Source organism: Pseudophryne corroboree, chromosome 3 (assembly GCF_028390025.1).
Source record: "Pseudophryne corroboree isolate aPseCor3 chromosome 3, aPseCor3.hap2, whole genome shotgun sequence".
Classification (NCBI taxonomy): domain Eukaryota; kingdom Metazoa; phylum Chordata; class Amphibia; order Anura; family Myobatrachidae; genus Pseudophryne; species Pseudophryne corroboree.
This window is the reverse complement of record NC_086446.1, coordinates 787,077,692-787,095,561: the sequence shown is the minus strand read 5'-3', so window position 1 is coordinate 787,095,561 and position 17,870 is coordinate 787,077,692. Positions and strand designations below refer to the sequence as shown.

At 48.2% G+C, this 17,870-nt stretch overlaps 1 protein-coding gene across 4 annotated transcripts in view; it reads left to right on the top strand.

Annotated features, from left to right (window-relative positions):
• ADD3 (adducin 3) overlaps positions 1 to 17,870 on the top strand; it is a 141,655-nt gene that overhangs the window by 90,561 nt on the left and 33,224 nt on the right. For all 4 annotated transcript variants that reach the window (XM_063962645.1, XM_063962641.1, XM_063962643.1 and 1 more), the window contains one exon: positions 13,982 to 14,205. In XM_063962645.1, coding sequence (XP_063818715.1) covers positions 14,011 to 14,205 — 195 coding nt within the window. In that variant the 5' untranslated portion in view covers positions 13,982 to 14,010. The remainder of the gene's footprint in view (positions 1 to 13,981; positions 14,206 to 17,870) is intronic.

Below are 17,870 nucleotides of genomic sequence, written 5' to 3'. Positions count from 1 at the left end.
TGATGGGATCTGTGTGTGAGTGGATTAGATTGCACAGGCAGCCTATCTGTGGGTGATGGGATCTGTGTGTGAGTGGATTACATTGCACAGGCAGCCTATCTGTGGGTGATGGGATCTGTGTGTGAGTGGATTACATTGCACAGGCAGCCTATCTATGGGTGATGGGATCTGTGTGTGAGTGGATTAGATTGCACAGGCAGCCTATCTGTGGTGATGGGATCTGTGTGTGAGTGGATTAGATTGCACAGGCAGCCTATCTGTGGGTGATGGGATCTGTGTGTGAGTGGATTACATTGCACAGGCAGCCTATCTGTGGGTGATGGGATCTGTGTGTGAGTGGATTACATTGCACAGGCAGCCTATCTGTGGGTGATGGGATCTGTGTGTGAGTGGATTACATTGCACAGGCAGCCTATCTGTGGGTGATGGGATCTGTGTGTGACTGGATTACATTGCACAGGCAGCCTATCTGTGGGTGATGGGATCTGTGTGTGAGTGGATTAGATTGCACAGGCAGCCTATCTGTGGGTGATGGGATCTGTGTGTGAGTGGATTAGATTGCACAGGCAGCCTATCTGTGGGTGATGGGATCTGTGTGTGAGTGGATTACATTGCACAGGCAGCCTATCTATGGGTGATGGGATCTGTGTGTGAGTGGATTACATTGCACAGGCAGCCTATCTGTGGGTGATGGGATCTGTGTGTGAGTGAATTACATTGCACAGGCAGCCTATCTATGGGTGATGGGATCTGTGTGTGAGTGAATTACATTGCACAGGCAGCCTATCTATGGGTGATGGGATCTGTGTGAGTGGATTACATTGCACAGGCAGCCTATCTATGGGTGATGGGATCTGTGTGTGAGTGGATTATATTGCACAGGCAGCCTATCTATGGGTGATGGGATCTGTGTGTGAGTGGATTATATTGCACAGGCAGCCTATCTATGGGTGATGGGATCTGTGTGTGAGTGGATTATATTGCACAGGCAGCCTATCTGTGGGTGATGGGATCTGTGTGTGAGTGGATTAGATTGCACAGGCAGCCTATCTGTGGGTGATGGGATCTGTGTGTGAGTGGATTAGATTGCACAGGCAGCCTATCTGTGGGTGATGGGATCTGTGTGTGAGTGGATTACATTGCACAGGCAGCCTATCTATGGGTGATGGGATCTGTGTGTGAGTGGATTAGATTGCACAGGCAGCCTATCTGTGGGTGATGGGATCTGTGTGTGAGTGGATTAGATTGCACAGGCAGCCTATCTGTGGGTGATGGGATCTGTGTGTGAGTGGATTACATTGCACAGGCAGCCTATCTATGGGTGATGGGATCTGTGTGTGAGTGGATTAGATTGCACAGGCAGCCTATCTATGGGTGATGGGATCTGTGTGTGAGTGGATTAGATTGCACAGGCAGCCTATCTGTGGGTGATGGGATCTGTGTGTGAGTGGATTAGATTGCACAGGCAGCCTATCTGTGGGTGATGGGATCTGTGTGTGAGTGGATTAGATTGCACAGGCAGCCTATCTGTGGTGATGGGATCTGTGTGTGAGTGGATTACATTGTACAGGCAGCCTATCTGTGGGTGATGGGATCTGTGTGTGAGTGGATTACATTGCACAGGCAGCCTATCTGTGAGTGATGGGATCTGTGTGTGACTGGATTACATTGCACAGGCAGCCTATCTGTGGGTGATGGGATCTGTGTGTGACTGGATTACATTGCACAGGCAGCCTATCTGTGGGTGATGGGATCTGTGTGTGACTGGATTACATTGCACAGGCAGCCTATATGTGGGTGATGGGATCTGTGTGTGAGTGGATTATATTGCACAGGCAGCCTATCTATGGGTGATGGGATCTGTGTGTGAGTGGATTATATTGCACAGGCAGCCTATCTGTGGGTGATGGGATCTGTGTGTGAGTGGATTACATTGCACAGGCAGCTTATCTATGGATGATGGGATCTGTGTGTGAGTGGATTACATTGCACAGGCAGCCTATCTGTGGGTGATGGGATCTGTGTGTGACTGGATTACATTGCACAGGCAGCCTATCTGTGGGTGATGGGATCTGTGTGTGACTGGATTACATTGCACAGGCAGCCTATATGTGGGTGATGGGATCTGTGTGTGACTGGATTACATTGCACAGGCAGCCTATCTGTGGGTGATGGGATCTGTGTGTGAGTGGATTACATTGCACAGGCAGCCTATCTGTGGGTGATGGGATCTGTGTGTGACTGGATTACATTGCACAGGCAGCCTATCTGTGGGTGATGGGATCTGTGTGTGACTGGATTACATTGCACAGGCAGCCTATCTATGGGTGATGGGATCTGTGTGTGAGTGGATTACATTGCACAGGCAGCCTATCTATGGGTGATGGGATCTGTGTGTGAGTGGATTAGATTGTACAGGCAGCCTGTCTGTGGGTGATGGGATCTGTGTGTGAGTGGATTACATTGCACAGGCAGCCTATCTGTGGGTGATGGGATCTGTGTGTGAGTGGATTACATTGCACAGGCAGCCTATCTGTGGGTGATGGGATCTGTGTGTGAGTGGATTAGATTGTACAGGCAGCCTATCTGTGGGTGATGGGATCTGTGTGTGAGTGGATTAGATTGTACAGGCAGCCTATCTGTGGGTGATGGGATCTGTGTGTGAGTGGATTAGATTGCACAGGCAGCCTATCTGTGGGTGATGGGATCTGTGTGTGAGTGGATTAGATTGTACAGGCAGGCTATCTGTGGGTGATGGGATCTGTGTGTGAGTGGATTATATTGCACAGGCAGCCTATCTGTGGGTGATGGGATCTGTGTGTGAGTGGATTAGATTGCACAGGCAGCCTATCTGTGGGTGATGGGATCTGTGTGTGAGTGGATTAGATTGCACAGGCAGCCTATCTGTGGGTGATGGGATCTGTGTGTGAGTGGATTAGATTGCACAGGCAGCCTATCTATGGGTGATGGGATCTGTGTGTGAGTGGATTACATTGCACAGGCAGCCTATCTATGGGTGATGGGATCTGTGTGTGAGTGGATTACATTGCACAGGCAGCCTATCTATGGGTGATGGGATCTGTGTGTGAGTGGATTACATTGCACAGGCAGCCTATCTGTGGGTGATGGGATCTGTGTGTGAGTGGATTAGATTGCACAGGCAGCCTATCTGTGGGTGATGGGATCTGTGTGTGAGTGGATTACATTGCACAGGCAGCCTATCTGTGGGTGATGGGATCTGTGTGTGAGTGGATTACATTGCACAGGCAGCCTATCTGTGGGTGATGGGATCTGTGTGTGACTGGATTACATTGCACAGGCAGCCTATCTGTGGGTGATGGGATAGGTGACCTTGCTCGAAGCACGGTGCACTAATTGGGTTTCCCAGTCACTCTACGAAGAAAACAACACCAAAAAAAAAAAACATAAACTCATGTCGACCATTTTCATGTCGAACTTTTGTCCGTCAACATATTTCGTGTGTCGACCTTTATGGTGTCGACCTGGAGTTCCAGACCCATTTGTGATATGGTTGTATCCGTGGTGATATTGGGATATCTTATGAAGTGTTATCTTAGAATGAGAAGTACCTGTGGTGTTCCCAGGCAGCTGGGGTGTATTTTGGGAGGCGTTCTCATGGGAGGTAGAGGTATTGTGCCCTCACACAGGTAGTGCTAGCGGTCAGATCTGTAGAGGACATAGGGAGTGTCTGGTATTACAGCACAGTATAAGCTAGCGCGTCGGCCCTTTAATGCCCTGAGATAGTTACTGCACAGTTCCCTTTTGTCCGGGGGACTTTCAGGCGTTCTCTCCATTAAGATTTGTGATTCTCCAGCTGTTTGTAATAATGGAATAATATTGTGACTTTATTCGTTGTCCCACTGATGGACTGTGCCTGCCTGCCAAGTAGATTGTACATGTCCTTTGCGTAACCTATCCTAGGAACCGTCCAGTGCATGCTGTGGGAGGGGGAGGGGGGGTTACATCGGTAATACGGTAGGTGTGCGTTTCTGCCCCGGTGTCTGCGTGCATACCTGTGTGGCTGCGTATTGTTACCACATTGAGATATGAGCCCTTGTTAATGTATTAAATTGGACCACACCCCACCACCATCTGTGTACTGTGCTGGCGGCTATTCCATTTCTGGCCTGAATTCATTATTTCTGTAAGATCTCTATGAACTCATGAACTCACCTCATGCCGCAGTGATGTCAGTGGCTTCCAGGGAATTGATTGGCTATGTATTGGCCCTACTTTTTTGGGGGGTCTATGGGGTATATTCAATTGAAGTCAAAAGCTGCTGTCTTTCGAAAAGACGTCAGTTTTCAACTTTTTTAGGTCGGAAGGGGTTCCGACCTATTCAATCTAACCCCAAATTTTTCGACTAGTTCAGGAATTCGACTTGTCGAAAAGCACGTGGATCGCCGGCATAGCTTCCGATCCGCGTGCTTGTGTCGAAAACGGGTCCAAAACTGACAGGTTTTGGCCCCCTTTTCAACCATCTCAATTCGACTTTAAAAAAAAGTCAAGTGAGATGGGAAGAGTAGCGCCGGAGTCGGGGAGAGCAGCGCCAGAGGATGTCACAGCCACTGCCGCTCACAGCAGCGTCCACCCGGCTCCAGCAAGCGAGACCTCGCTAGCTGGAGCCGTGTGGACGCTGCCGTGAGCGGCAGCTGTGAGGCAGGGAGACGGGGGAGAGCTGCTGGCAGACGGGGAATTAGCGCTACAGCAGCGGCTATATAGTACCGCTGCTGTAGCGCTGCTCTCCCCAGTCTGCCGGCAGCTCTCCCCCCCCCCCCCCCCCCCCTCGCCCCCCGCATCTCAATTCGACTTTTTTAAAAGTCGAATTGAGATGTAATTGAATAGCCCAGGTCGGATCCATTCCGACAAATGAATGTCGGAATGGATCCGACTTCAATTGAATATACCCCTATGAGCACTTTACAGACTTTGCTATTGCTCTGATCACCCCTGAGCCCGTCAATCCTGTGCTGGGGATATAATATGTAATTATTATTTATTTATATATATATATATTCCATTTCAGCTGATAAAATTGCACACCACGGATACTCGGCGGACACCGGAAATACCTCTTCCCTCCTGTCCTGGGGGGCCGCTTGTATATAGGGGCGATAGGAGTCGTCTGTCTGGCTGGCGTTCAGCTTGCCAGGTTATGTAATCTTATGGAGGTGATGTCAGCCCTCCTAAATCCCTGTAAGGGCTCAGTCCCTGTAACCACAGCCAGCTGGCGGCAGACGTTCCGTGTAACCCTTTCTTGTCATTCTGCGCTGTTTATGGCACAACAGTGACTGTTTCCAGGGTAAATTTGGTAATGAAGGTGTGTAACCCCTGGCTGAGCGGATTACCGCCGGGATATGTAACTGATAATAACTCAACGCATAACTTTATAATTATTTATTTTTCCTCATTTGCAGTTGTACATTAATCTTGGCTCACGTACCCCAGTATGCTCAGCTTATATAGAATTAAGGGACCCTTAAATGTTGTCTTTTTCCTCTTTACACTGGTGTAAATATTCTCCATGATCTGCGATGCACTGTTTTGGGACTCCGGTAACCTATAACGTGTTCCTGTCCTGTTGCGTTACAATTTTTCAAACACAGCCTGTGGTATGGCAGTTAGGAGCCGATTGTCTGGTACTTTATATCTCCAGCAACTTTATCTACATCCAAGGCTTAGTAAATAGACCCCTTAGTCTAATTGCAATTGAAAAGGCAACAAGTCTACCCCTCCCTTTGTGTCCTACATGTTATACATATCATTTACATTAGTTGTTGGTGCTGGCAAAAGTTCCTGTGACACTGGTGTCATGTGATTGCTCAGAGCCAATGGCCTGCCACCTGACAAGTTTGTTGATGTCACATGATGTTTCTCAGGGTGCACGGGCTCTTCCCACTCATTTCTCATGAATATTCATAGCTACCTAGGAATGGGCTGGCTTCATGTAGACAAGGCAATATAGAATAAAGGATACAGCTTTAACACACGGGATGAGGCCAGCCTAACACACTGTCCCAATTAAAGTAAAAAAAATGAACCTGACTGCTAAATGACAAATGGGTTCAGCTCTGGAACAAAATTCCAGCATATTACAGTGCTAACCAGGGGGGTCATTCCGACCCGTTTGCACGCAGCGGTGCGTGCGGGTCGGGACTGCGGCTGCGTGGCGCCCGCAATGCGCACGTGCTTCCTGTCGCCGGGCAACGACCAGAAGAAAGTGATCACTAGCGCGATCGCAAGAAGATTATTGCGGGGAGGCGTTCCTGACATCAATTCCGGGACCTTCATCGCTGGATCCATCGTACAGGGTAAGTAACTGCAGGGCTGGTCGTGTTCTGCACATAACTTTTTTAGCATAGCGCGATCGCAGCCTTGCTATGCTAAAATACACTCCCCCATAGGCGGCGTCTAGTTGATCGCACGAGCAGCAAAAAGTTGCTACGTGCAATCAACTCGAAATGACCCCCCCCCTTGCCTTCTGATGAATTTCATGTATTGGAAGGTTCCCACCTTCCTTTTATCAGAAACTGTGGCTGATATTAAAGCGTTACTGAAAAGCACAGCACAAAGCCAAAAAGTGTAAAGCAGCGTGCTTGGTGAAAGGTGCGGGAGGACCTGTGTTTAGCACATCCTAACCCTTGTAAGCGATAATCCTGTTTGCACCTATGGAGGAAGGGTTAATCGTGCTGGGAATTGCTGGAACATGACTTCATGGCTCCTCCAGTGACTGGTACAAGCAGCGATGCTTCCATGTCCCTCTTCTTCTCTTCTTCCACAAAGAAATGTCTGTCTCTTGTGTCTGGGCGCGAGTCGTGTTCTACGCAGCCTTCCATAGAAACGGCCTCAGCCAACACACAGGCACATGTCGCCTGTCAGAAAGGTTACAGCAGACACGTGACTCCGCTCGCCCTGTTCCCGATAATTAGGGCGCCTTTGATTTTTTTCCCCTCTAATTAAAATCTGAAGGGGTCAACGAAGGGAACATGCTTTCCCAGCACGTACCAAAGTTCTGGTGTGCAGAATCTGGGGCACGCGCGCCATCATTAATGATTGGCCAGATAACGAGTCGTGTTGCCGCCCAGGCACCTTCAGTAAAGCGTCACATAGCGGTGAGCACATTAGGATTGTACTGAAAAAGTGAATTATTTATATCTTTTTCACTGATTGAAACTCTGCAGTGTGGCGGCCAGATGTTGTCACTGCGTTCTACTTGGGTGTGGTTCATCAAATCAACAGTGTCTAGGTCGACTATGTTTAGGTCGACCACTATAGGTCGACAGTCACTAGGTCGACATGGATGGAAGGTCGACAGGGTTTCTAGGTCGACATGTGCTAGGTCGACAGGTGTAAAGGTCGACATGAGGATTTTTTTTTTTGGTGTCGTTTTCTTCGTAGGGTGACCAGGATCCCAAATTAGTGCACCGCGTCCCCTCGCATGGCTCGCGAGCTTCGGGCATGGTGCCTTCGCTCCGCTACCGCTTCGCTCGGCACACTTTACCGTTCCAATCGTAGTCCACGTGGATCGTTAAGTATGAAAAAATTCAAAAAAAGAAAAAAAATGTGAAAAACTCATGTCGACCTTTAGACCTGTCGACCTAGCACATGTCGACCTTTAGACCTGTCGACCTTCCATTCATGTCGATCTATAGTGGTCGACCTAAACATTGTCGACATAGACACTGTCGATCTTCAGACCGGATCCCGTTCTACTGTTCTTTTCGGTATCTGTTCACATGGTCGACCATGTTATGGTCGACAGTCATTAGGTCGACCACTATTGGTCGACATTGACATGGTCGACATGGACACATGGTCGACACATGAAAAGGTCGACATGAGTTTTTAAACTTTTTTTTCCTTTTGGGGAACTTTTCCATACTTTACGATCCACGTGGACTACGATTGGAACGGTAATCTGTGCCGAGCGAAGCAAAGGCACCATGCCCGAAGCATGGCGAGCGAAGCGAGCCATGCGAGGGGACGCGGTGCACTAATTGGGGTTCCCAGTCACTTTACGCAAAAACCGACACCAAAAAAGTTAAACTCATGTCGACCTTTTCATGTGTTGACCTTTCATGCGTCGACCATTTTCATGTGTCGACCATGTCAATGTTGACCAATAGTGGTCGACCTAATAACTGTCGACCATAACATGGTCGACCATTCATACCGGAACCGTTCTTTTCTTGGTGTTCTAGATCTTGCCCATTCCAGGTTTTAGGAAGGAGACTGCTGTCCAGTCTGCTCCTGTGCCATGGTTTAAATTCATTGCTGGCAAGGGCAGTCGTGATCATTGCAAAACGGGTGTCATGTGATCTCCCAGAGCCAATGTCCAGCAAGCTGACGGCATGGTGATGTCCCAGGATGCTTCTCTAGAGCCCATTGGGCATGCACCTGCCTGTATTCGTTCACACTCTCATTAGTGCTCAAGAATATTCAGAGCTATCTAGAAGACTTCATTATTATTACATTATTTATATAATGTGCACTTGTATTATGCTGCGCCTTACAGAGAATATTTCACACCCGTCCCTAAGCTTACAATCTATTCCCTATCACATTGATGCACATAAACATTAGGGTAAATTTCCTTGTCAGCTGCAAATTAATCTACCATTATGTTTCTGGCATGTGGGAGGAAACCGGAGTGCCCAGGGGAAACCCACATAAATAATGGGAGAAGATACAAACTCCACATAAACATGGCAATAACTGTGAATTGAACTCTCTTGCTCTGCTGTGACACAGTAGTACTATACACCATGCCAAGCAAATTCTTATACATTTGTATCCCTCTCATTGATTAGCCTAATGTTTTCTGATGTAAAATACCATTTACACATATCTGCTCACTTTGATGTATGTTAGCTGAAATTTCCAGCTCACAGGTAGGTAGGTTAGAAATGCCTTCAGTATGTCTGCGTTTATTACTGAAGCTAGGCGTGGGCCTAACAGCAAGGTAACACAATACCTGGCATAATAAGCCGCATCCTGGCTGTATGCGAATGCCTCTCTACAGGTGGGAGTGTAATACCCTGATGACATCGCTATAGTAATGATTATACGCGGCAGTGAATTACTAAGGCGCATTGTAATGAATTTTGGTTCATTCAACAAGTCCTGTATGTAGGTGACGGGTTCCACTCTGTAGGCTTATTCCAGACGTAACCACCAGTCAGATCTGAAATCCAGAGAAAGCAGAGTTGGTCGCCCTCGGTTACTTTGTGGGTGATTTGTGTTTGTCTGGTCTTGTAACATTGTAACTATTTATATGGTACAGTTTGTATCACAGCATAAACTGCCAGGGGCAACAGTTCCGCCTCTCAAGGACAAATCGCCATTCATCTCAGGATGCCGACCCCCAGGCTCCCTTCTATAATTACGTCTTATCTGTCCCAAGTCCCCGTCCCCCCCCCTGCGCACCCACCCAATATAATTCCAATCCGCGGACAAAGGTCACAGAGCTCTTACATCTGTTTTGTTTTCCCCATAGTTATAACACATGTCTTCCATGTGATCATAATATATTTTACTTGGGATGGAGGGGCATAAAGAAAAACAAAAAAATTTATTAACCATCCATAGTGCTACAGCCTGGACTGATCACCGGGGAGGAGGTATGTGTGTATGTGTGAGGTCTCCTGGAAAAGCTGCAACTGGCAACCCCTATTATTATTATCCTTTATTTATGTGGCGCCACATGGGATCTGCAGCGCCCAATTACAGAGTACGTGGACAAATAAGCAAAACAAGAGAACATGGACTTACGATTCAAGACAATATAGGACAAGTACAGGGTATATAGTCATAGCTGCGTCAGCAGATGACACTGAAATAAGTATCAGGGTGGCAGAAAACTGGGGGATTTAGTGCCGTCGAAGGGAGTATTGAAAAGAAGTTGTCAGAGATGGAAAAGCACATGAGGATAGCTTACATTCTAAAAAGGAGGGGCAGACAGACAGGGGTGACAGATGGGGTAGAAATTGAGCATGGTACAGAGGGCTTAGGATGAGAAACAGCTGGGTTTGGTGAATAAGCGGGTCTTGAGGGCGCGTTTGAAGTTTTGTGGAGAGTCTGAGGGGGAGAGGTAGAGAATTCCAGAGAAAGGGAGCAGCACGTGAGAAATCTTGGAGGTAGGAGTGGGAGGAGGTAATCAGTAGGCAGGAAAAGGCGACATGCATTAGCAGACCGAAGTGGCCTGTCAGGAGTATAAAGGGAGAGAAGGTCAGAGATGTAAATGGGAGAGGACTGGGTGAGGACTTTTATGCGGGTGTGAGAAGCTTGTCTGGAGATGACCAGGGAGCGGATAAGAGTCTTTGTAGCATCCCAGGTGAGAGAGGGTCTGATCCTTGAAATATTTTTGAGATGGAAATGGCAGGTTTGTGAGAGGTGCTGAATGTGTGGTGTTAAGGAGAGGGAGGAGTCCAGGATTACTTCAAGACAGCGTACTTGGGGGCTAGAGGAGATAGTAGTGCCATCAATGGATAATGAGATTGTGGGAGGTGAGGTTATGCGGGAGGGAGGGAAGATGATCCGCTCAGTCTCATGTGAAGTTTAAGAAAGCGCTGGGACATCCAGGAAGAGGTAGCAGAGAGACAGTTGGACATACGAGTGAGGAGAGCTGGGGAGAGATCAGGGGAGGAAAGGTAGATTTGAGTATCATGAGCATAGAGATGATATTGGAAGTCAAGAGGTAATGAGTTCACCTAAAGAGGACGTATAGAGAGAGAATAGGGGAGGACCAAGAACAGAGTCTTGGGGTACTCCTACAGTTTGTGGAAGTGTGTGTGTGGGGGGGATGGAGGTGGAGTGATGAGGAGACAGAAAAGGAACAGTCCGAGAGGTAGAAGGACAGCCAGGAGAGGGCAGTATCATGCAGACCAAGGGAGTGGGAAGAATTTGCAGAAGAATAGGATGGTCCGCAGTGTCAAAACCAGCAGATAAGTCAAGGAGAATAAGCAGAGTAGTGGCCCTTGGATTTAGTAGAAAGGAGATCATTGCAGACGTTTTTGTGAGGGCAGTTTCAGTGGAGAGGACAGAAGCCAGACTGGAATGGGTCAAGGAGGGAGTGGGAGGAAAGAAAGAAAGGCGGTAAGGCGGTTGGTGGCAATATGTATAGGGAGTGGAACGGTTGAGGGCCATGACTTCCTCACCAGATACATGGGAGAAAGATGTCAGGGGTGGTAAGGGAGAGGAACTGGCTGGTTGTTGACAGTCTGGTGGGATGTGCTGTCCTGACGTATGGAGTCAATTTTGGAAGTGAAGTAAGTGGCAAAGTCAGGAGCAGAGAGTGAGGTGGTGAGACTAGGTAGGGGTGGGCAGAGGAGGGAGTTGAGGGAGGCACCCGAGGTTCGAAGGAGATGAGGTTAGTGCCTAACCCTCCGGGCCCTAACCTTAACAGGAACCCTGATATTTTCAGGATGTCGGCTGTCTATTTTCCGGCGCTGGTCTCCAGCATCGGTCGCATAACCGCCAGCATCCCAAACGCCGGGATTCCAAACGCACTAGGGCTACCAGCACTGGCCATAAGAGAAGATGTATCAGGCAGGGGAGAAGAGGATCGGTGGAAAAATTGACCATTGCAATCAATGAACTTGGAGGTAGCATTTATTAAGTACGTTCATATATAAAATGAAAGCGGCTAAATGGTTGCTACGGGCAACTTTACACTAGTCAACTGCACTCCTTACACTACTTAGTACCTCTCCCACTAAGTTGTCTAAATTAATTGGAGCCACAAAAAGGCGTTGGTATCACTTGTGCACGCTCCTAATGTGCGCAGCGTGCGCAATCTCTGATCTGTGGCGCCTGCTGCCAGTGCAATTATGTCTCATAGTCCGGTCGGGATCCGGTCGGGGGGGGGTTAGTGTTAGACTGTGAGTTGAGGGGTAGGTTTAAGCCATTGGGTGTGGGTTAGGTTGCGGGAAGGGAGGGTGTTAGGGTTACGGAGGTTTAGTTGGGTGAGGGTTAGGTTGCGGGAAGGGAGGGTGTTAGGGTTACGGAAGTTTAGTTACATTTGTTTTCCGACCCCTATTGGGAGTCTAACAATCGGGATGCTGCAGTCGGTATTTTGACCTCTGGCATTTGACCCCCAACCATCCAGCTGCATTGTGTTGGGCATATACATTGCAGTACAATTGTGGAAGGGGGGATATGGGGTTGCAGTCTCCACGTTGGACCCTGAATCTAATTTTGGGTAAAATATATAGTAAATAGAAAATGACATAATGTTACACTGCAACAATTATCGTATTATTTTTAGTAATCTGACATAAATAAGGTAAGCGGCCTGTCAGGTCTGATGAGTCACTCTGCGTTGTTATTCTGCCACATTAGTGACCTCACCTGTGATTGTTAGACATTGGCGCCGATCAGCTCTTGACACCTATTTGTTACCTGTGTCTATAACGCCGTATAACATGCAGGAGACGGTGGGAAGTTGCTGGCCTGGCTACAAAGACGCACTGAGAGTCCCACGGCACATGTTACCCTCTCTTCTCATTGCAGTCAGTGGCACTTATTCTTATGTCTCTGTAGAGTGTAAGAGTGTGAGCAGCGCCCTCCTGCCGCTTTGTCTGTATTATTACCCAGTCCTGTACTATATACATTCATGCTAATAACGGGCAGGCCACATGAGGCGCCTAGAACACTACTCTTTACTTCATATAAGACATGCTGGGGTCATCCAAAACTTTTTCCTTTAAGTTTCTTTCTAGTGTCGTCACCAAGTTTCCATCCCCCCCACCCCCGACGTTATGTAACTTCTGGCTGCAGAACTTTGATTCTCTCGTCTCTGGATGAGCAACATTCCCGTCTCGGGGTCTTCCCGCTTCCCATGCCCAGTTCCCACTTTCTTCCCCTCTTCTTTAGATTGTTTACTTTTCTTGTCCATTTCCTCTTCATTGTTCTGGCACCATCTGCGCATAAGTGGTCTTCCTCCCGCTGTTAACTGTTAGCTTCCCAGCCCAGCAGGCCGTGGCTCGTTAGCAGCCCCCAAACTATAAGTCCCACTGTGGCTTCCAGTCTCAGTAGTTTCTCTGGTTGTGATCTAGCTGACTGCTAAACTAGAGATGCTGGGATGGGCGGTTATAGTTTGTACCCAGGTTGGGAATACTGTGGCACTACAAGAACCAGAATACACTCCCATCCAACTGGGGAGAGAGTCTGCATGTGTGCCTCTGGCTGATGTGTTGTGCACTGGAAAGGTCTACACAAGACAGGGCTCGGCAAGGGGGTGGCGCAATGATGGCATTAATGTGACACTGGCAGTGGCTACATTGGAACCAGTCTGCAGTGTGGCTGGTCCTCGGTGTGTGTAAATGACATTTTCAGCAGTTTGCAGGTGTTTGAAGCCAGACAGATCTGTTGTAGACACGGGGAAGGGATTGTGTACACGCACACGCACACACACACACACACACAAAGCCAGACTGTATTAGTCAGACTGTGGGAGCTGTGTACACAAGGGACTGGTTATGTGTGTCGTGTACACGTCAGAAATTGCTCCTTGTCAGTTAATCCCTCGTCTTTGCCATGTGACCCTCTCAGGTTTCAAAACAATTCTCGGGCGCGGGATGAGGGTGGGGGGGGGGTGTTGGGCGGCGTGCACCATCTGTCCGCTGGGATGTACAGGGCAGTCTTTCCCTCAGCAGACACTTGACGTGTCATCTCCAGGTATCTGTGTGACCTCAGGTGGCCTGATAACATGCATATATCACACCGGTGTATTCCAATCACCTGCTACGGCTCTGAGTATAAGGATAAATTGTCCCCAATATTATTACAAGGGGTTTTGAAGAATTTTAAAGCCAAGGATTCTGGTGAATTTTGGATATATGTTAACCGTAAAATATGAAAATTTCTAAAGTGTAAATGTCTGTAACGGCAGCCATACTGACCCAGCAATTTACTCTCTCTCTCTCTCTCTCTCTCTCTCTCTCTCTCTCTCTCTCTCTAGGTGAGACCCTGCTCCGCTGTGACTGAGCCATGAGTTCCGGTGCCAGCCAGGGGGTGATCACTTCCCCTCCCCCTCCCAGCATGCCTCACAAAGAGCGCTACTTCGACCGCATCGATGAAAACGACCCAGGCTACCTCCGGGAGAGAAACATGTCCCCGGATCTCCGTCAGGACTTCAACATGATGGAGCAGAAAAAGAGAGTGACTCAGATCCTCAAGAGCCCGGTGAGTGTGCCGTTCCCGTCCTGCCTAATCTCGCACAAAGCCATTTTATTGTTGCTTTCATTGTATTTCACAGGTGTGCTTTATTCTAGTGGGTAAAATAAGTTTTCAACTTTACAAAAAGTTTTATTGTTGGGTTTCTGACTTTTTCTTCCTGCGGTCCTCCGCGAGGCTGCATGGGAGCCGCATTGTTCTGTCCCACAACTATAGCGAAATAACGGTTCTAGGTGGCCGCATACAATTGTAGTTTATAGTCCTGTATGTGAGACACGGATGCAAATAGTTCCCTCTCCCAGAATGCTTAATTCCTCGGGAAAGGCTTGTACAGGGGCCACACCTGGACTCAAATCTCCCCCCCCCCCCCCCCCCCCCCCAGCGACCCTCGGGCCACGGCTGCTGGCTTGGCCAGGGGGCTTTGAAATTCTGTCTGAACCCCGTTCGCTTCATTACACAATCACAAGAGTGTCCAGCTCACTATAGGGAGCAGCGGGGGAGAGGCTGGATGTTGGATACAGAAAACATTAACCCTTTGTAGTGCAGACCACATTAGGCACTTGGAGCTGTGCTAACTGTGTGACTGGTTGTTTTTTTCCCCTGTCATAAAGGATTTCTTGACATTAAAGAGAAGTCACTGCAGTGCTATCAGATGCAACCACAAAGAGACATTAACGTGTTTAATCTCGATACGCTGCACACAGCCCATAACGTTAATGGAAATAATTCAGGAGACTAGACTTTTATAGGACATTCACATGGCGAGACATTGCGTCCCAGCCCCGCATGAAATGGGCTGTTATATAGTGCACACATTCTGCAGCGCTGTACATTCACATCAGTCCCTGCACCAGAAGCCATTTAAACATGGGGAGAACATACAAACTCTACACAGATGGGGCCTTGGAGGCATAGGACCCTAAGGATTTCAATGCTGTGAGGCTGCAACTAATTATTACGCCGACATGCTGCCCTGATCTAGGGGGCAATTCAGATTGGATCGCAGCTAATTTGTTAGCAGATGGGCAGAACCATGCTGCACTGCAGGTGGGGCAGATGTAACATGTGCAGAGAGAGTTAGATTTGGGTGGGTTATATTTCTGTGCAGGGTAAATACTGGTTGCTTTATTTTTACACTGCAATTTAGATTTCAGTTTGAACACACTCCACCCAAATCTAACTCTCTCTGCACATGTTACATCTGCCTCCCCTGCAGTGCACATGGTTTTGCCCAACTGCTAACAAATTTGCTGCTGCGATTAACTCTGAATTAGGCCCCCAGTGTGGACACAGACTCTATTTCACACTTGTTAGGACTCTTCAGCGCAGGTCAGAGTGTGGATCTGGCGCAGAGAACGTCTTACACCCGTGCCCCTCGCCGTGGCAAATTCTCTAAAACCATTTTCAGTATAATTAGAATTCCTGATGAATATATGCAGAACATAATGTCCCCACATTGCCCTCCAGATTAATGGCAGCCTTGTACGTGACTGCTTTGTGTTCAGCTGCAAATCTCCACAGTCCCTCTCGCCCTGTAATGCTCAGAATACAATGTACAAGTAACACAATCCGGAATGAGCAATAAGTAAGAAATGTAAATGATATCTGAGATCTTACCGGTGAAACATGCCGTATTGTGCTGCAGTCTCATTGGGACCTTTATTATGTGATAAGTACAAAATAAATTGCTCCGGGCACTGTGTTATTGCCTGCCACTTTCCACTTTTTATACAACAGCCTTAAATGCAACATTCTCCTGTTTTTTGAGCTCTGGTGAAGACTCAGAATGCACCCTGCTGGTGATTCCCGGGTACTGCAACGCCTTGTTTTGGAACCCAGCAAAGCTGACGGTCACAGGAGCATCTATGGAGGATCTTCCAAGTTTTAAGGCTCGGTGCTGAGCAAGTTGTGCATATTTTGGTTTGCTTAGCGTAATGAAAATGTGTACCGCGCATAACCACAAAAAAAGTGCTCGCTTTCATCCGTATACAAATCTGATGCGCATTCTGCCTTATGCTGGGAATGCAACGGTGCATCCAGATGCAGGCAGAGTACAGTCATTGGAAACAGGCAGACCCCACGGAGGCACAGATACGCCCGGGAGTAGCAACAAGCTCACCAGTGCTAGCTGCTTCTGATTGGCTGATTGCAGATTCACCGCCAAAGTTGATAGGCGGTTTCTTCTGTGCCAATACTATAGCACTACGCAGGCGTATTTATAAACATTTTTGGGGCATATTCCATTTGTATATGAGACGGAATATCATACCAGCTGTATATTAGAGGGCATTTGTTACGTTTAAAATCCAAAAGATAATGTGTTTTTGCTATTAAAATGTAAAAAAAAAAATCTTCTGACATGGTTGTGGGTGTAAGTCAGGCATGTCCAAACTGCGGCCCTCCTGCTGTTGATAAACTACACATCCCATCATGCCCTGACACAGCTTTAGCATTCTCTGACAGCAATACTGTGTCAGGGCATTCTGGGATATGTAGTTTCACAACAGCTGGAGGGCCGCAGTTTGGGCATGCCTGGTGTAAGTACACCTGCCGTACCCCTGGAGGGTATGTGACTTGCTCGGAGCCGGATACAACGGAAAATGCGGAAGACCCTGCATAATCCTGTTTGAAGCGTTCCTATACCCTAATTACACACCAGCCACCATTACTGCATCTGCTCTGCCATTCCCCCCCCCGGCTTTCTTTATGCCCCCATCCTCAGCACATGTAGTGGAGGAGGTGTCGGTTCTCAGGTGTTTACGTACAGGATGATGGGTTTCCAGACTGCTCTGTAGATGTGTGGGAGAGATGTGAAGTGTGGAGATGTGTCCTCCTCCCACGTAGATCTGGCCTGTTCTGATGATCAGCAGATACTATGCGATATATTCATGTCTGACTGGTAGCATTGCACATCCCGGTCCTGACACTCTGTGCTGGGGAATGTGAGTGATGTCAGGATTACTGGCTGCCCCATAGAGCAGTGTTCATTCTAGCACCCTTCACCTTTCGAAAACGTGTGCAGTTCCTCTTTCCAGCCTGGAGTGTCTCTCTGATCTGTAACTCTGTGCTAGAGGCACCAAAACGGGGAGCAACGCCCCAGGCAGAAAAGAGAAATGGTTTACCGGTTTTGAAAGGTTCAGGGTGCTAGAATGAACACTAATATAGTGTCCGCTGAAGTACTCGTAACTACACATAGGACTGTCCAAGTTACCATTACATCCTATCCATAGCTAACTCCTGTCTGTGCCCCTGCACACTGTGCAGTGTCATACTGTCTGTGCCCCCGCACACCATGTAACGTCATACTGTCTGTGCCCCCACACACTGCGATGTCATACGGTCTGTGCGGCTGCAAGCTGCGATGTCATACGGTCTGTGCCCCTGCAAGCTGCAATGTCATACTGTCTGTGCCCCTGCAAGCTGCAATGTCATACTGTCTGTGCCCCTGCACACTGCAATGTCATACTGTCTGTGCCCCTGCACACTGCAATGTCATACTGTCTGTGCCCCTGCACACTGCAATGTCATACTGTCTGTGCCCCTGCACACTGCAATGTCATACTGTCTGTGCCCCTGCACACTGCAATGTCATACTGTCTGTGCCCCTGCACACTGCAATGTCATACTGTCTGTGCCCCTGCACACTGCAGTGTCATACTGTCTGTGCCCCTGCA